Source organism: Scyliorhinus canicula, chromosome 7 (genome assembly GCF_902713615.1).
Source record: "Scyliorhinus canicula chromosome 7, sScyCan1.1, whole genome shotgun sequence".
Lineage (NCBI taxonomy): Eukaryota > Metazoa > Chordata > Chondrichthyes > Carcharhiniformes > Scyliorhinidae > Scyliorhinus > Scyliorhinus canicula.
In genome coordinates, this window is record NC_052152.1 from 178,116,149 (window position 1) to 178,136,655 (window position 20,507).

Consider the following 20,507-nt stretch of genomic DNA (forward strand, 5'->3'; position numbering starts at 1 on the left):
GTTAACATTGATTGCTCAAAGAGATCCTAGAAGGGCAGCACAAAGACTCACAGAATTGTGCATTGTGACCCTGCTCCACCTTTTCAGGGCCTTTATCCAGTTTAGCCCGTGCCTCATAGAACCCCATACGAGACAGTTATGCCAATTTATATTAAGTAACACTGCCCCCAAGTGAATGTTCATTAAAATCGTGATTCCACTAGAAATCTGACTTCCCTTGGACTAACTGGCTTTCACATTGATGTTGCTATACAGGGCCATTGTGGTGACTACACAGAGCAGTCTTGACCACTGGAAATGCTAAACTTCATCACTAGGCAATGCCTGATGGAGGAGGAAATCTCTGAATCCTTTTTAGATTATCCCCGTGCAAGCAAAGTGTAAAAACAAAATGTCGTACATGGGTGTATCAGACGGTGCAGATGTAAAAGGAGGTGCAAAATGTGTGTTCCTGTAGCCAGCCTGCCCGGGGGTGTAATGATGGCCAGGCTATTGTGCCTGTTGAATTCTTGCCTGGGTCTGTGTGTGAGACAAAAGGGTGAAGCGCCTGTGCAGACTCGGTGATGTAGCCACGTTAATGGAGCTGGGCTCCAGTGGGAGGGAGGGTCAGATCCCGCAGATCCAGTGGCTGTGCCGCCAGAGCGGGGAGGAGCGGGAGCGGAGGGGAGTAGGAGCTTCATTCTGCCTCTCTCTCTCTCTCTCTGTGTCCACAGCACAGCCCCACCCGCAGCTGCCGGAAGTTTCCCCCCCCCCCCCCCCCCCTCTCTCTCTCTGTGTGTGGCAGCAGGTTTAAAAAAGGGCTCCTGCGGAAGTGAGTGCCAATCCGGGAGGGGGAGGGGGGTGGGGTGGTGCAGGTATTCGCTGCTTCTTCAACATGGCTGCAAAGTCGGACGGGATGGGAGGGACGGCGGTGCAGAATTCAGGTCAACGCCCAGCGGAGAGTGAGTGCGGGGCGAGGGGCTTGTCCTCCTCCTCCTCCTGCCCCTATGCCGGGGCCCCGGGCCCGGCGGCCGCCGCCTGCCCCTCGGCCGCCTCCTCCTCCCATTGTTGTGAGCAGGGGGGCTCCAGCTGCTGCCACAGCTCCTGCCTCAACTCGGTGCTCCGCCGGCGGGAGGAGTACTCGCTGGCCGACTGCTGCTGGATCCTGGGCGCCCTGCTCGTCTTCTTCTCGGACGGGGCGACAGACGTGTGGCTGGCCGTGGACTATTACTTCCAAGGCGACTACTGGTGGTTCGGGCTGACGCTCATCTTCGTGGTGGTGCCGTCCCTGGTGGTGCAGGTGCTGAGTTTCAGGTGGTTCGTCTACGACTATTCGACCGGCGGCGCGGGGAGCGGTGCCCGAGCCCGGGCAGCGGGGGGAGCCGCTGGTGAAGCAGCCGAGCGTTTCAGCACCAAGGACAGCGACGTGGGGCAGCGCCGGAGGAGCGGCTCCTCCACCTGCTGCCGCCTGTGTATGTGGTTCCTGCAGTCTCTCATCCACATCCTGCAGCTTGGACAGGTCTGGAGGTAAAATAAATAAAAACTGCAACAATCCCCCCCCCCTTCCCATTGCTCGCTCTTTGCTTCCAATTGGGGAACCCTGCAGCACCCCAGCCCTGTTTTAATAAGACCCTTCTGATCGGTGTGCTTGTTCCCACAGGCAGGTTTTGTGGGCAAGGTAACAATTCGAGAGTGGCATCGATTGTAACTTCCCACCAGTCCCCCCCCCCCCTTTTGTTTTGTAAAGAGGTAAAATAGAACCTCCAGTCTGTGTGGCGTGAATCTCTGTCTGTCGGTTCTGCTGTTTTGAATCCAAATTTGCTAACTTATTGTGAATGGGGTATGTTAACCAATTGAGCAATACATATAACGAAGAAACTGCGATTATGGCATAGCAGTTTATGAGCAGGAAGGATGATAATTTTAGGTTGAATTTAATTTTGCAAGCGGGAAAAAAGCGATTAAAGGGGGAACATTTGTTCTAGACGTGTCTGCGGAAGTAAGTTCATATGTGGAAATGTCTTCAAAATTGATGGTGTTTGTTCTCAGATTAACTTTTTTTTCGTTCTGATTCATACAACACTGCAATCATGAGAGTAATTTCCGGAGTTGGCCTGAATGGTGGTAACAATGCAAGCTAAAAGATAATCAGAAATGTCAGGGGTAGCCAAGAGAGACGCCGAATGATAGACTTAAGAAATAGAGTTGGGATTCTACAATAGGACTGCTGGCTCAACACTTTGAAGGGAAATATTGCTGACTTTGAATATATCACTGCTTTAAAAATGGCATTAGTAGTGATCTTTTTTATGAACAAGAAAAGGCTAGTGGTTACTTTCAGCCTACTTTGCACATGTGTGTTTTTTTAATAGCATTTGACGTCTGCCTGTTCTAACTGACATTTTTTTTTGTTTTTAAATCCTGACACTCATCCCTAAAAACCTGAGGGGTTTACTGCAGTAAATCAGGAACTTGTGTGCTCTGGGGAGAACTATGATGTGCTATAAATTAGACTTTTAGTTAGATAATTATTCCTGCATGGCTAAGCTTTTAATAGGGAAATGTATGCTTTGAGATCTACTCCACTGCAAGCATTAATGTAAAAGTTCTATTATTCCATTCACATGTTTCGTTCGCCTGTTTTCAGTAATACATTTGTATTGCAGGCTATTTAGTTTGAAGTTGAGTTAGAGTGGCAAAACTTGATGATAGTAAACCAGTTATACCTTATTTTGCAAACTTATTCTCACAGTAGACCCTTAATATAATGGTTTGAAAAGCCAGTACCCCATTAAAATTACAATTTGAAAGGCACCGATAAAGACATTTCTGGCAGGTATTCCTATGTTGGTGTGGCAGATGAGAACAACACCCCACTACCCACCACAATGACTGTCCATTAATAGCACCATAATAGCAACTATTGTACTGGACTTAACATTTGGCTCAAATGGATTCCTTACTGACAGCACTGCAAAAGATTTATACCTTTTTGGTATAAATCAATAGCAACTTGTACTTTAACCATCACAAAGAAATTGGTTATGTCATGATATGTAAACTAATGATGATCGCAGGACAACATGTGATGTTTGCACAGGTATTAATCTAATCTACTTTCCTGAGCAAGTTACTGATGACACCTTTAAAGGGTTACAATGGCCTGAATCTTCTGATGGCAACAGCAGTGAATGTTGAGACAATTACTGCTGTTGCATATTGGAACCCTGTAAAAGTTGTGACACACGCATATGCGTGACACTTGCATAGGAAGTTGAAACTACGTTGCCTGGGCCTCCTCAGAGAATGTTTCCAACTTGGTATCAGAAACTTGGGCTTGATGCCTTATTCCAGTGGTCTCCAACCTGTTTAAGCACAAGATCACTTTAGAATCTAACTTGACTTTACTAAAACCACCTAACATGTATGCTATGCATAAAACTCACCTATATTTAGTGTGCAAGCAAAAGTATCACACTATCTGTGAGTGCTGCAGAGCCTGGGTTGCAATTTCAGATGGCCAGTCTCGTACAGTCCATCAGATGGGCATCTGTGCGATGCTTGGACTTGATGATTTTCATCTGGGAGAAAAGCCATCTCACAGAAATATGCTAAACCAAAGTAGGCCTTCACCTTAAGTGGGCAGGATGTCCGAAGAGGGTGCTTCTCTGTCTACAGTTTCCCAAAAGTCTTTGTCCCTTGGCCTAGCTTTCAGCTCTGTCATTTTGCATGGTGATGATTTCCATGTCAAGGCCAGAGCTTTGTTCAAACACCTGCTGAAATTGTGCTGTCAGTTCTCCAATGGCCACTTGAAGAAAAGGATTTGAGACAAACATAGTGATTTGTTCCATCTTGTCTAACTCCTGAAATTATCTGTTGAATTCCTTTTCCAATTTGTTCAGGTGGTTACAGAATTTGTTTGGATGGAACCCTTTCTAATTGACCTATTGTTGGATTTTCTCCAGAGTTGGGGAATGTACAATAATTGTGGGTGCTTTAACTGTGAGGAACACAGGCCCAGTTTCAACTTTAATGCATTCACTGCACTGATCATGTGTGACAAGTCTCTGTCTCTCCTCTGCAGTTTGTGATTCAGCTCATTCAATGTTGCGCTTATATCTGTAAGGAATGCCAAGACTAGCAGCCACATATTATCTGACAGCTCGCTGTACACCTCATTTCTTGATTTAAGAAAGGTGATAATTTCAGGAAGCAGACCTAAAAATCTCTGGAAGACTTTTCCTCAACTTATCCCCCTCACATCAGCATGAGGATTAGTTCACCGTAGGTGGCATCAAGCTCATCAAGTAACAATTGGAACAAGCGATTGTTGCAGAGCTCTGGCATGAATTGAGTTGTGGATCTTGACAATAACTGTCATTATATGAGAAATGTCAATAATCTTGCTTGCTAGCTCATGTTGGTGGATAACACAGTGGTAATTGACAAAGGAGTGGAATTCAGGATCATTTCTGCAAAGTGCAACAAAGTGTGAATTGACACCCAGCATCAACAATGTACCATTGTTTGTAATTGAAACAAATTCCTTGATCGGAATGTTTTACTCAGATGTATGTAAACCTTTTTGAATTTTTTGTGGGCATCCTCACCTCTTGTCCTCTCCAGAGTGACCAGAGTGAGTCTTTGGATGTTTTCATTCGCATGACAATCAGCTGGGCCGTACACATTATGTCTACTGATTCATCAAACTGCAGTGAGAAACATTCACTGCCTGATAAGACTTGGTGCATTTGCTGAGACACATCCTCTGACAACAATTCCACCCTTCTGGCTACTGTTGCAGCTGTCATAATTTCATCTTTGTTTTTTCAAGTCTTTGAAAAAGGTGTCAGCAGCAACCATCATAGCCTCCTTGATAACTTTACCATCAGTGAACGGTTTCTTATGTTTCGCCAGCAGATGGCTAATGCAAAAAGACACCTTTTTGCTGGCATTGCTTTTCGCCGCAGGTTTTGAAAAGTGACAAATTCCCTTAATTCCTCTACTCTCTTTGTCCAAATCACGCTGTTGAAAGGGAAATTTTCTTGAAATATTTGCATGCATTGTCTTGTGATGACGTTCTAAATTACCTCCTTTATTCAAGGCTACACTCTGTTGAGAAATGAAACAAATAGTTTTGTCTTTGACATTTGTAAAGAAAATTTTGTTTTCCCATTCTTGGTGGAAATCGTAGGTTTTTGCTCTCTTGGAAGTTCCTGACTCCTCGCTCATCAGTTTGTTTTCAACCAGCTTATTCAAATTTTGTTATCTGCGAAAATCTTGTTGCCTGAGTCTCATGGACTTTTGGTGTTGTTCAACAGGCAATGAGCTGATTCAGTCATCATTGAGAATTCTGAGTATTGCATGGTTCAGCATAGAATGAGCTGATTGCTCTTCATGAATAGAAATCCCACGTTTAGTGCAAGTTGGCGTGATTCAGCAGACTGTTCGAGACCCCAGGATAGACCTGTCGATTGCGATCAACTCTTTGGAGACCGCTATATTATACCTATCCTGATATTTACCTCCACCTTTCCTGCTGTTAATCTTGACATAGGACAGTGATTAACAGCAGGAGCTGTATCAGGCTGGCATAAAATGCATCCCTGATGATTCAGTGGTGAGTACTCCACATCTGGAGTACTGTTAGCAATCTCCTTTTATTTAAGGAAATATACAAATGCAGTGGAAGCATTTCTGAGAAGGTTGACTAGATTAATACTTGGGGATGGGCAGGTTGATTATAAGGAAAGATTGGATGGGTTAGGCTTGTCTGCTGGCGTCCAGAGTAAGAGATGACTTATTTGAAACATGTAAGAGCCTGAGGCGACTCGACAGGATGGATATGGGAGAACGGGATTCTTTTGGGAGAATCTAGAACTCGGGGCCACTGGTAAAAATAAGTGGCCGCCCATTTAAAATGGAGGTAAGGTAAATATTTTTTGCTCCAAGAGTTGTGGTATTTTGGAATTCTCTTCCCTTCCTCTGAATGTGTTGGAGGCAGAGCCTTTGAATAGCTACAAGGCATAAGTGGGTAGATTCGTGATAAGCCCGGGACTGTGAGATTATTGGTTGTAGACAAAAATTTGAAGAGGTCAAAATTTGATCAGCTATCATCTTTTTTTTAAAAATATTTTTTTATTCTCCTTTTTCACATTTTCTTCAAAACTTACACCCACCAACAAACAGTAAACGGTAACGAATACAATGTCAATCCCCCTACCAACAACAACGATCCCATCCTCACACCAACTCCCAAACAACAGCCCGCATGACAACATAAACGTCAAATAGAAAACAAAAAGGAATCAAAAATCACCCATAGTCCACCCCCCAACACCCCCCCCCCCCCACTGCTAATAGTCAAGGCCATCCAATCCCCAAAAGTGTACAATGAATGACACCCATGTATTGTAGAACATTATAGAACACACCCCTCCTAGAGTCCTCCCCTCAAAACCTGTTCTACCAGGCTCTGATGGCTGCCTCCCCACCACCCCACCTCACTCCCATTCACTGGCCGGCTTAAACCAGCCAGTGAGGAGGCCCCTGCCCTGGCCTCACTTCCTTCCAATCCCCTCACCCCTGCCCGGTCCCAGGAAAACAAATAAATTCCCTTTAACCCACAATTTCAGTGTAAACACACAAATCCCAAAGAACCATCATTGCAAAAGAAAATCCCAACTCTTACCTTTTCCAAATAGACAATGTCAACTCATTTAGCACATAGTCCAACATGCAGTGAAAAAATAAAGCTACATACACTCCTACAAACCCCCTACCCTCAGTACAAGTCCAATCCTCAGTCTCATTTCTCAATTCTGCCCCAGTCCTTCTGCCTTCACAAACACCTCCGCCGCTTCCACCATATCAAAATAAAAGCCTTTGGATTTGGAGGTCATCCTCAACTTAGCTGGGTAACTATGCCGCACCACACCCTGCTGTTATACAGTGCTGTCTTCCCATAGCCAAAGGCCACCCGCCTCCTCGCCAACTCCACTGTAAAGTCTTGGTATATACGTATACCAGCTCCAGCCCACTGCACCTCCCGCTTCTGCTTTGCCAACACAGGACCTTCTCCTTCACACGGTACCTACGGAAACTAATAGTCACTGCTCTTGGTGGCTTATTTGCCTTTGGTTTAGGCCTCCATGCCGTAGGAGCCTGTTCTAGTTCATACCGAGGGGATCGTCCCCTCCCCCAACAGCTCCGCCAACATCTTGGCAAAATACTCCGTCGGCCTCGGGCCCTCCAACCCTTCAGGCAGACCCATGACTCTCAGATTTTGCCGCCGATATCTGTTTTCCCAGTCCTCCATTTTGGCTCTCAGACCCTTGTTGGCCCCCACCACCCTCTGCAGCTCCTGACCCATCGAGGTGAGTTGATCACTGTGTTGCGACAATGCCTCTTCCACTTCCTTCAGTGTCTCACCCTGCTCTCGCACCTCAGCCAATGTTTTCAATATCGCCGCCCTAACGGGGCAATCACCTCCTCCACCGGCACCTTCAATACTGCCACCTCCATGTGCTTTGTTAAGTGTTTTTCAGGTTCCACGCCCATCACCTCGGTCTTCTTTTCTGCCGTGAGCAGTGTGGCCTCACCTGGCGACCCAGCCTCTGCCTTCCTTCCACTCGACGGTGAACCTTCATTAGTCCCCTTCTTCGCGGCTCTTTTCCTTTGGGTTTTGGACATCTTTCTTCCCTGGGACCGGTCATTAAATTCTAAAAAATCAAGCCTCGATCAGGAGCACTCCAATGTGCGACCTCCTCCTACATGCCTCCACCGGAAGTCATGCCGATCAGCTATCATATTGAATGCTGACCAGGCTCGAGGGACTGAGTGGCCTACCCTCGCAATTCCTAAATCATATATTCAGAATGCCCAACCATCCTTCACCCCACCACAAACTCATAACAACAATTAAGTCTTCAACATTAGAATTAGTTTTTTAAAACATTGCTTAAATTAAGTTGTGCTAAGAGTACTGACCTTAAGGAGAGTCATTTGAGCTGGTGACATCAGAAGGGGTCATGACCTTGCCCCCCCCCCCCCCCCCCCCCCCCCCCCCCACTTCACTAGTAATTCACCTGGGTCCCTGCAATGATGCCCCATTCCTTGCTCTGGGACAAGAAAAATAAGGCTGCGTCCCTGGTTGCATAACTCCTGTGGCATGGTCGCTGACCAGAAAATCTGAGCAAATATGTTTCTACTGGCTGTTAACATGTATTTCCCTCGAATGGCTGTAGTATTTTCTTCGAATGGCTGTAGCTAGAACAGGTCTGTACAACTGAGGCTATGCCAGATTGATTCCAGAATGTAATTAACATCTCTCACTTGTGTACCCACTCAACACCTCAGTGACTTTTATTATTGAGCTTATTTTGGATAGAAGATTGACTTTTCCATAATAAAACAGGGGCAATATTTTCAGTTTATTAGCCAAGCATGTGACTTGAAATGAATGGAAAAATGTAGGTCGTTCGGGAACACACTATGCTGAACAAGCAATGGCATCTAAATCCTGAAATTCAACTCTTATTGTGTCTGAATATGCAGGCTACGTATTGAAACTTTAGTGCTTCTGCATGTCCCTGCTGTACTTTGTATTTTGAAATATAGAATTTAATCAATGTTCTCATTTGACTTCAGCATTGTATGCTTAAACATGATTACAGACTGGTGCAGTGGGTTATTACACTGCACCCCCTGCATATAGATTGATGTAATTGGAGTTTCTTTTTGTTTTAATTGGCTGTAAAGATAAAATAAATTCTGATAATCTCACCCAGAGATATGAGTGAGTATAGATCTATAGTGGTAGGCTGGCACTCCATTGAGAGAACCTATAGAGGCAGATGGGGTGGGGAATGGGAAATTTGCACTAAATGAATAATGCTCTTCCATAGCTGGGATAACATTGGGTATGATCTATCAGCCTCGCCGCTCCCAACTCTGGAAATGGAGAGGCCAGTAAATCTTGCCAGAGGCCTCTAGCGAGATATCGCAAGGTGTCATGCCCTGGATTGTGCTGATCGGAGGCCCCCGGAGGGTTGGGCTCTGGGCAGGGTTTTACCTTGGCACCCCAATACCATCATGGCACTGCCAGCCTGCCACATGGGTGCCACCAGGTTGGCACGGGTTGCACCTTGCCAGTGCCAAGGATCAGGCCTGGGGGAATCCTCCTTTGAAGTGGGGTGCGGGAGGGGAGTCTCGAGAACCCCTTTATCAGTGTGTTGGGGGGAAAGGGATCTGGGGGATCTGAGATCGGGCTCCATTTTTAATGCGGGCCTCGCTGCTGCAGGAAATGGGACAAAATATGGCATCGAAAGAGCGTTCCTCATTGAAGCCCAGAAATGAAGCAGAGTCCCGTTTAATAGAACAAAGAACAATACAGCACAGGAACAGGCCCTTCGGCCCGCCAAGCCTGTACTAGTCAAAGATACTACCCTTGGCCAAAACCCTCAGTACTTCCTTGTGCTGTATCCTTCTACACCCATCCTATCCATGTACTTGTCGAGATGCCTTTTGAACGCCATTAATGTATCTTCTTCCACAACCTCCACTGGGAAGGCGTTTCAGGCATTCACCACCCTCTGTAAAAAAAACCTGTCTCGCAAGTCTCCTCGAAAATTTGCCCATGGACCTTAAACCTATGCTCCCTGTTGACTGACCCATCCATCCTGGGAAAGAGTGCCTGTCCATGCACTCTATCCATGCCTCTCATAATCTTGCAGACCTCTAACAGGTCACCCCTAAACCTCTGTCGTTCTAATAAAAAACAGTCTGAGCCTATTCAGTCTCACCACATAGCTAATACCCTCCACACCAGACAACATCCTGGTTCACCTCCTCTGTACCCTTTCCAAAGCCTCCACATCCTTCTGGTAGTGTGGCGACCAGAATTGTGTGCAATTTTCCAAGTGCGGCTTATCAAGATTCCATACAACTCTAGCATGACTTGCCAGTTTTTGTACTCGATGCCTCATCCAATGAAGGCAAGCATTCCGTATGCTTTCTTGACTATCTTGTCCACTTGTGTTTCCACTTTCAAAGATCTGTGGACCTGCACACCCTGATCTCTCTGACTTTCTATATTCCTAAGAGTTTTGCCATTTAGGGTATATTTCCCCTCTGTCAGATCTACCAAAATGCATTACCTCACATTTGTCTGGATTAAACTCCATTTGCCATTTCTCTGCCCAAGTTTCCAACTTATCTATGTCCTGCTGTATCCTCTAACAATCCTCCACACTATCTTCCACTCCACCAACCTTGGTGTCATCCGCGAACTTACTAATCAGAGCAGCTACATTTTCCTCCAAATTGTTTATGTATCCTACAAATGACAGAGACACCAGCATCGATCCCTTTGGAACACCACTAGTCACAACCTCTTATTCAGAAAATGCCCTTTGCCGCCTGTGATCGTGCCAGTTCGTATCCATCGTACCACCTGCCTCTGATCCCGTGTGACTTCACCTTTTATACCAGACTGCCATGAGACACCATGTCAAAGGCTTTATGAAGTCCTTATAAATAATATCCACCACCCTCCCCATGTCAATTATCTTTGTCACCTCCTCAAAAAACCCGATCACGTTGGTGAAGCACGACCTCCCCTTCACAAAATCATGCTGTCTATCGCCAATGAGTCCAGTTGTTTCCAAGTGGGAATAAATCCTGACCCTGAGAATTCTCTCCAGTAATTTAACCTACTACCAACGTGAGGCTCATCGGCCTATAGTTTGCTAGATTATCCCTGCTACCTTTCTTAAACAGCGTTGCCATATTAGCTATTCTCCTGTCCTCTGGGATCTCACTGTAGCCATCCCAATGAGGATACAAAGATGTCAGTTAAGGCCCCAGAAATTTGCTCCCTTCCTTCCCTCATTATTCTGGGGTAAATTCCATCTGGTCCAGGAGACTTATCTACCTTAATGTCTTTTAAAAGATCCAACATCTCCCCCTTTTTGATGTTAACATGATCCAGACTGTACACACACCCTACCAAGAATCAACTTCCACAAAGCCCTTTTCCTTGGTGAACACTGATGCAAAGTATTCATTTAATACCTCACTCATTTCCTCTTGCTCAACATATAGATTCTCCCGACTGTCCTTAAGTGGTCCAATCCTTTCCCTGGACACCCTCTTGTTTTTACATATGAATAAAAAGCTTTCGGATTCACCTTAATCCCACTTGCCAAGGACGTTTCATGACCCCTCCCTAGCCCTCCTAATTTCCCGCTTCAGTACCTTCCTACTTTCTTTATACTCCTCAAGGGTTTTGACTGTCCCCACCCTTCTAAACTGTACAAATGCTTCCTTTTTCTTTTTGACAAGGTTCACAATATCCCTCGTTATCCTCGGCTCCCTAAACTTCCATACTTATCCTTTGTTCTCTCAGGAACGTGACTTTCCTGAATCCTAATCAACTGTTGCTTGCAAGACTCCCACACGCCCGATGTTGATTTACTAACTAACAGTCACACCCAATCCAAATTCTTCAATTCCTGTCTAATGTTATCGTAATTTGCCTTTCCCCAGTTTAGCACCTTAACATGAGGGTTACCCTTTTCCCGATCCAAAACTACCGTAAAAATTATGGAATTTTGGTCGCTACTCCCAAAATGTTCCCCTACTGAAACCTCAACCACCTGTCCAAGCTCATTCCCCAATACCAGGTCCAGTACTGCCCCTTCCCTAGTTGGACTACCTACATATTGCATCAAGAAGCTTTCCTGGGTATACCTTACAAACTCTGCCACATCCAACCCCTGGCACTAAGTGAGTCCCAGTCAATATAGGTGAAATTAAAATACCCTACCAGAACATCGCTGTTATGCACCTATCCAAGATCTCTCTATCTATCTGCTCCTCTATCTCTCGCTGACAGTTGGGGGGCCTGTTATAAACACCCAACATTGTGATTGCCCCCTTCCTGTTCCTGAAGTTTCCCAGATTGCTTCATTGTAAGAGCCCTCCGAGGTAGCTGTATGGCTATAATGTCCTGAACCAGTAATACGACTTCCCCACTCCTTTTACATCCCCCTCTATCTCTCATGAAGCATCTATATCCTCCAACATTCAGCTGCCAATCCTGCCCTTCCTTTAACCACGTTGCTGTCACAACATCATAGTTCCAAGTACTAATAACTGCTCTATACTTAGAGTATAGCTTTACCTGCTATACTCTGACATTGAAACAAATACACTTCAAACCACTGCGTTTAAGCAGAAAAAGTGATGTTGTTCTCTTATTTTTGTTCTCTATTTCCCCTTCAGTTATTATACCTTCTGAGCTAACGCTCTGGTTCCCTCTCCCTAGCCATACTAATTTAAATCGAGTGACTCTCAAAAAATTCCTATCCAAGATATTGGTCCTCCAGTTTAGATGCAATCTGTCCTCTTGTACAGGGCACACCTGCCCTGGAAGAGATCCCAGTGGTCCAGAAATCTGGAGCGGGATTCTCCAATCCCCACCCGCCGGGCCGTAGAATTGGCGGGGGGCGGTGTGAATCCCACCCTGACGGCGGCTGCAGGATTCTTCAGCGCCGGTTTTTCGGCGGGGGCGGGAATCACGTTGCGCAGGTCGGGGGCCATTGGCAATGCCCCCCCCCCCCCCCAGCGATTCTTCACTCCGCGATGAGCCGAATGGCCACCCGTTTTCGGCCAGTCCCGCTGGCGTAAATCAAACAAGGTCCTTACCGGTGGGGCCTGGCTCTGCGGGCAGCCTGCAAAGTCCTCTGGGGGCGCGGGAGGTTCTGGCCATGGCGGTGGTGGGGGGGGGGGGGGGGGGGGGCATGGTGGCCTGGCCCGCGATCGGGGCCTACCAGTCTGCGGGCGGGCCTGTGCCATGAGGGCACACTTTCCCTCCGCGCCGGCCACTGTAACAGTCCACCATGGCCGGCGCGGAGAAGAACCCCCCCCCCCCCGCATGCGCTGGGATCATATCAGAATACGCTGGCGCTCCCGCGCATATGCCAACTCATGGCTGCTGGTGGAGGCTCTTTGGTGCCGGTTGGCGTGGCGCCAAACCCGCCGGCGCCTGCCTAGCCCCTGAAGCTGCAGACGATTCGGCACCTTCCGGGCGGTCCAACGCAGGAGTGGTTCACGACACTCCTCGGCGTTGGTACGGCCCGCCCCGCCGGATAGCGGAGAATCCCGGCCCTGGAACCTTCCCTCTTACACCACCAGTTTAGCTAATAGCAGGGTCAATCTTGGTGCTGCTAGTGTCAGGGGTCACCCGGCTAAAGACACCCGACACGGGACTCCGTTTCATTTCCGGTAAATCACACCTGTTGAGAGTTGAGAGATTGTTGATGCAGAGAAAAACTTTCTTGGGATCAAGTTGTGTTACATAGTATATGGGCTGAAACTGTTCAATCAAACTCAAAGTTTAAAATAAGTTTAATTGTATGGTAGAATGTTGATTAAATTTGAAAGCATTTTGATCTTGTAAGGTAACCCTAATTTGAGACTATAATTGCCTTCAGTATTCCAACAGTAATGGGGGAATTAATTGCCTAGCAAATAATCCTTCTTCTGAAAGATTTAAAATTCCAAAAACAGTGTATTTGTTCTTGAAATACTAGATGAAGCCAATTGAATAGGAATTTGATAACCAGCTGATTAAAGATTCTGACCTATGGTCTTGCTTTTTTAAATTTATTTTGCCTAGAGGTAATTCCCTGGAAAGAACAGATGGCTGCCCATTTTTGGCTGCATTCATCCAGTTTTACTGAGTTAGAGATTCCACATGGGTGTTAGACAATGCTGGTCACAACTTGAGTTTATTTAACATAATGGGTGTCCCAATGTGCTTCACCAGAGGTGAAAATGGAAACTGAGCGCAGTAGGAAAATGAGCACAGTGGGAAAAAAACTGGGGGGAGGTAACAAAAAAGATCAAAAAGAATGAAGTGTTACAAAATCTTAAATCTCCTCTTGGTCAGTGTTATCTATCAACAAAATTGACCACAGGAAGTGTTTAAAAACTGTTTTGCACAACTGTTAAGGTACCATTTTTAGAAAGGATTTAATCACTGTTGAAATGTTCCTTTCTCTGTACAGTGTGCTAAAATAGCCCTGAGCTTTTTAGAAGTGAGCCAATGAGCTTTAAACAACATTTTATGGTTCTTTTAACAAATAGTTGTACAAATAGTTGGATATCCTTGTGTTTCAGTCTAGCAGCTTACATGATTACATGTATTTTGTCTCAGTATGTAATTTGTGGAGTTGGAAGAACCAGGAGGATAGTAAATGTAAGCCTATGGTACTTTTAGTGAGGGAACATCTGGAGAGAAGCTTCAATTGTGAAAGGATCTAAGATGCAGGAAGAGCTGGCTGATGAATTGTAGGCATCTTAATAGTATTTTGGTTAACTGAGCTTTAATACCACACATTCTCATTTCAGATGGTAGAGTTAGAAATTGACCATCATCTACAACATGTGTGGGTGTCTTGTACTAGGACTACTCAAAAATAGTTCTGTTTAGATGCGTTATCATTAGCTTGAAAGGGTTGTAATTACTATGCGCTCACCAAATACCATGGTACTTTTAAAGAAAACATTAATTTACAATGCACTTGCAGTCTAAACTAACTTGAGTTAATTGGGAAATGCACAATTATTGAGCCTTACAGTCATATATTTTAAAAAGCAAAATCATCGCTACTTCAGAATTTATAGAATACTGGGAATGAAGATCTAATTCTTCTGTTTTTACATTTAAGGAGATGATGTTTAATTACTTAGATTGTCATTCATTAATGACACGTTGAGAGAGTTCCATCAACCTATGTCTGAAGTTGCTGCAAGACACTGATACTTGGTTCCAGCGCTGTTGAATGTCTAATTTATTTCTGCAATAGTAAGATAATTAATTTCCATTCCTCTGTGAAAATAGTGTTTTCATTGTTGTGAATGGTTGGGCTTAAGGATATGCTCTTGACAATGTCAATTCTACCACAGGAAGAGCCATCAGTGAACACAAGTCATTTCCCCATGAGGAAGCTATTGCACCTCTTCTGGCTACTTATTGCTGGATGGAAATTGCCTTACAACACCAGGTTAAAGTCCTGGTTGGACTTTAATGTTGGACTTTAACCTGGTGTTGTAAGACTTCTTACTGTGCTCACCCCAGTCCAACGCCGGCATCTCCACATCATGGATGGAGATTGATTGTGCATTTCAGTTACAGGCAGACTGAAGGAAAATACACTTTTAATAATATAAAAAAACAATAACTGAAAAACTGTCTCTGAACAAAAAAATACATTCTGCTATATTGGGGAGTGGGGAGGGTGGCTTTATTTTTACACCAGAAAATTAGTGGATGCATATAGTATGCTTTTAGATGGAACAGTTTTCCAATTAATAGCCAAGGTCAAAAATAAGGGGACACCAAGTGATTGGGAATTATATTCAATTCATGATTTATAAAACAATTCTGTTCTTGCTTTAGAGTCACATTAAGCAGAGCAAGAAGAAAATAAATCATATTCTTTCCAAATACCGTACTTGTGACTTTTGGCTATGGGTGAACGACTTGCCTCCTAAATTACTTGGTTGATCAAAATATTATGGGGTTGTATACCCATAATTACAGGCCTGGAACACAGTAAGAATTCTATTCCAATTCCACCAAAGAAATGAAAAGCTCTTCCTTCTTATGAATTCAATGTGTGTAGTTGAAGTCTTGGATTCATACTCCAATTTACAATGACAGTTTTTCATTTCCACCATCCTTTTTCCAGACACTGCACGTCTATCTCAATCACAGAAGGAAAAAGTGAAATAGTTGACATTCTGCTCCAGCAGAAATTACAAGAACATTTGATAAATATGCATGTTAGTTAAAATGCAGAGCTTTGAATCTGGTTATTGCTATATTAGCAGCTTTTTACTGTGGAGAGATTCTTGTCTTAATTGAATGATTTTAAAAACACAATTTTGCAGGCCCATTTTTGGCCCAGGATTTGCTGTCAGTGGTGAGAAGTGATGCTTGTCATTCCGTACACTTGCACTTGTCCACAGACGTTCTATGTTTTTTTGCACTGGAATTTGCAGTTATTAGAAATCTAAAACATTGTGTTATGGGGCCAGGTTTTAGAGAACCCAAAATGTATCGTGGAGTTCATCTGACCCACAACTTTCAATAGATTGTGGTATGGGGAGCACATGGCCCACTCTTCAGGTGTGGTACAGCATAAATGGAAAAGTATTTTTTAAAGCAAAATAATGTTTATTCTATGAACTCAAGTTAACCTTTTGAAAACATACAGTGAACATCTTAGCAACCATCAATTCAAATACAGCCCCCAAAGAATACAACCCTATGTAATGCGTATGCTGTCCTTTTAACATCCAGAAGACTTACAAAAAAACATAACCTTTAACAGAAGCACGTTAGGTTAAAGTCACTACTGAGAACATTTATAATACTGAATTCACCAAATGATCAAGAGATAGTCTTTTCATGGCAGAGAGATCAACAGTCCACCTGCTCTGTCTGGCTTCAGCTCCAACACTGAAAACGAAACTAAAACACACCCTGCAGCAAACAGCCTAAAACAAAAGTAACAAGCTGACAGACAGCCCAGCTCCATCCACTCTCTGACATCACTGCAGTAGTAAACATCCATTTCTTAAAGGTACTCTCACTACAGATATTTATATACACACCCATTTATAAACACCAATTTCTTAAAGGTACTCTCACATGACAATTGCTTAAATGTCATTGAACAACAGCAGGTTATTTTAATTATCCACACTGAGAAAGCTAGTGTGTTCATTATTTGAAATTAGTACAGGGTTCGTTATTTGAAATCAGTACAGAGTCACAAGTTGTACTAATCAAATTAAATGAGTTTGTTCATAACTGTTGATCTGTATGGCCACTCAGTGAAATAAAAATGCTGAAGAATTTCTATCTGGGCTTTTCTTGAGAAGGTAAGACCCAATATTGTAACATCAAAGCTTCACTGTCTTAATAAACCAGAACTACTTGTGTTGAAATTCTAAAAACATAGATATGCACTAAGCGATTATCGCTAAAGGTGATGTCTAAAGAAACTGACTGCAATTTTTCATGTACCTACTGCATCTATTGTGTATTAGACGATCCTTGTACCGTACAAAATGTAAATTGTGCAGGAATGATTTTAGGATCATATAAAATATTTATCACATTTAACTATGTCCTATACTGCAGTCATTTTCAAACTCAAGGTTGCGACCCATGGGTGGGCCGCGGGCCTGTGTCAGGAGGGTCACGGGGTCATCGGTCACTGTGTTCCCTATCATGGGAATACATCCAAACAGCTTGGCCGGCTTTTAAAAATGCCGGCTATCCCACGCATGTGTGCTCCATCAGTAGTGCGCAGGTCCGGAGCCCAGCGAGGCAGACCGCCTTCTCCTGACATCAGCGCGTTGCCCAAGAGAAGATTCTTTATAAAAATCAATTGAGTTTTCCTGCCTGGATGGGCGGCAGAGAGCAGGTTACACTGATGTCACATGCTCTGGACATGAGAGAGATTTCTCCATTTTGTAGCTGCAAGCAGTACTAGTGAGCTCCAAGGCCCCTGATGAAGAACCAATTAAGAAGAAGCTGAAAAACTTTAAAGGCATTTGCATGGCAAGTTCGAGGACAAATTCTTGATTTTTTTTCAATGGAGGCGGTGAGAACTTAAACCATCAGCTGAAGTCCTCAGCAGAAATGTAACATTGAATGACAAAGCAAGTGATATTGTGAGGACCAAGCAGGCTCACCTGTCACAATAAAGGTAAGCAAAAGTGGTGGGTCGCAAAGGTCAGCTGGCATGACTCCCGAAGAATGGTCGGTTGGTAAAAATGGGCCCCGGGCAAAAAGGTTTGAAAAGCATTGCCATATTGTGTGAAACTGAGCAGTTCAAACGTCATGAGCATTTCTAATGCAAGCAATTTATTTGGAATTAACCATAAACATAGGGCGAGATTCTCCGAGCCCCCGCCGGGCCGGCGCCACGCCGCCCCAACACCGGCACCCAATTCTCCGAGGTGCAGAGAATCGGCGCCATTTGTGCCAGGCGCAAGCCGCTGGAATCGGCGGGGCCACCGATTCTCCGGCCCGGATGGGCCAAGTGGCCGTGCGGATACGACATGACGGATATGACGCCATTCACCCCTGGTTGCTGCTGGCGGGATCTCTGCGCGAACAGTCGGGGGGCGGCCTGTGTGGCCTTCACCAGAGGGGGTCTCCGATGGGGTATGGACCACGATCAGGGCCCACTGATCGGCGGGCTGGCCCCCCCCCCGGGCCTACTTTGTTGCATAGCCGGCCCCTGAACCCCTCCGCCATGTTGAGTTGGGGCCAGCGCACTGAAGACGTCCCCCGCGCATGCGCAGTTTGGCGCGGCACCCATTTGGCACTGGGATGGGAGGCTTGAGTGGTGTGAACCATTCCAGCGCCGTGCTGGCCCGCTGTGGGGGCCAGAATCGGTCGTCCCCGTGCCCGTTTCGCGCCATCGTGAAATGCGCCGGCGTTCACGATGGCGCAAACACTTGGGCTCCATGTTGGAGAATCGCCCCCATTATCACAGCAATAGATTATAGAAGAAAAAGTGGCATAGGAACAGGAGTAGGCCATTCAGCCCCTCGAGGCCATTCAATGATATCATGGTTGATCTGTGATCTAATTCCATATCCTTTGGCCAATATCCCTTCATAATTTTGCTCAGCAAAAATCTATCTAGCTCCGATTTAGAATTAACACCTGATCTATCTTCAACACAGAGTTATGCTGTGTTACCTTCTGCAGTGCAAGGTACAATAGTACCAGAGCATCAGTCCCACTTCTGCAGAATAATGTAATTGATTTGTTCTGAAATCTCTGTGATCGTGCCTTTTTAAAAAAAATTTAGATTGCTTAACAGAAACAAGGTAAATATGGCCTTTTAAAAAAAAAAATTAGATTGCTTGAGAAAAACGAGGTAAATATGCTTGCCAGCATTTTAGTTTGTGTTCTTTGTTATTCAACACTCTATGCAGTGACCTCTCAGAATAGGTCCTTTAAAAAGGGCAAGAGTTTGTGTTGAATCCTCGATGAGGGCAACAGATGACAAATAGTATGTGACAGATGAGCAGCGTAATTAGTCTGCAAGTGTTTCAGGAAAAAAGGTGCGTCCATCAAATGGTACAGATGAAATTTTAAACTGGGAACAAAAATGGCTGTGCATTGTATCCAATTACCCCGATCTAATTGATTTGTAAATGTAAGTATACAAGTGACTTTCTGGAATGTGCCCTAGATTGTGCCAAATGTGAAGTGGTCAATATTACTGACAAGATGAAAAAGAGGAAAAAATGCTTCAGTGATATTAGTCTAAACATACTTGTGGTATTTTCCCTCCTCCACAAAAGATAAATATTTTTGTTGAAATTAGGCATAGAGTTGACAAGTGCATGTTTGTGTGTGTGTGTGTGTGTGTGCTATCATCAAAGGTGAAGTGGGATGGCGGCAGATTATGGTTTTGGAGGCATTAGGCTGTCTGGTGGTGTCCTGCTTAACCCTGAGCCTAACTCCAGTTTACCATTTTAATTCCGAGCCTTTACAAGATTGGCTTCAGTTAAATGAGCAGCTGGAAAGGGAATTGGAATCCAAGTGACTGGTGTAGGGGGTTTGGCAAGAATCAAACAGAATGGCCTGGATAGCTGACGGAAGTAATCGCTTAATGTCCAATTATTCTTGAGGGCTCATTGCTCCCATTGCACTGGTTAAAAGCACTAAGAACACAGCAAGGACCAGGAACCCAGCCATCAGTTTTAAAAGAACAGCCCTTCCATTGTTTCCTTCATCGTCTGCCCTTCTCCCAATTGCATATTATCACCAAATATAAACAACTCTGCCAGCAAGCTTAACATATTGGTGCGTAGCATGTGAAATGGATTTATAATAATTTAACCCCCCCCCCCCCTTAAAATATTGCCTGCCCCACTTATTCTGCTTGAGCACGTCATTTACTAAAGTTTTTCTTTTTAGACAGAGAGATTTGGATATCACTCCTACAAATTGACCTCCTCATGTACCCATTCAAATTAGTTGGAGCACAACAATGCATTGTTTGTATGGCGTAACAATCCTATCCATTATTATTGGACCATTGATACACAAACAACTTAGCAAGAGTAACGGTTAAGGAGATTTTCATTTGTGTCAGAAAGCAAAAACACAGTGCTGGATTCTCCGCCGGCGGGATTCCCCGTTTTGCCGGTGCCCGGGGGGTTTCCTGACGGGGCAGGGCTGCACCACAATGGGAAACCCCATTGACCCGCCGGCGTAACGGAGAATCCCGCCGGCGGGTCGGGGCAGAAAAGTGGCAGGGCGGAGAATCCTGCCCAAGGATTTGGCCTATAATGTATTTCTTTCTCTGATATACACTTGTGCAGCTGTGCAGTCTCACTATGTACAGGTTTTATCTTCACTCAAAATTTTGAATAAAGATGTATGCATGAGTTAGAAGCAATGGTTTTACCCTGCAGCATTA

General features: G+C 44.7%; 1 protein-coding gene across 1 annotated transcript in view; it reads left to right on the forward strand.

Moving 5' to 3' along the window:
• Nucleotides 1-822: 822 nt before the first annotated feature.
• The window catches only part of LOC119969587 (XK-related protein 7-like), a 297,799-nt gene continuing 278,114 nt past the window's right edge, over nucleotides 823-20,507 (forward strand). Inside the window, exon 1 of the mRNA XM_038803377.1 lies at nucleotides 823-1,506. Within this exon, the coding sequence (XP_038659305.1) occupies nucleotides 875-1,506 (632 nt within the window). The 5' untranslated portion in view covers nucleotides 823-874. The remainder of the gene's footprint in view (nucleotides 1,507-20,507) is intronic.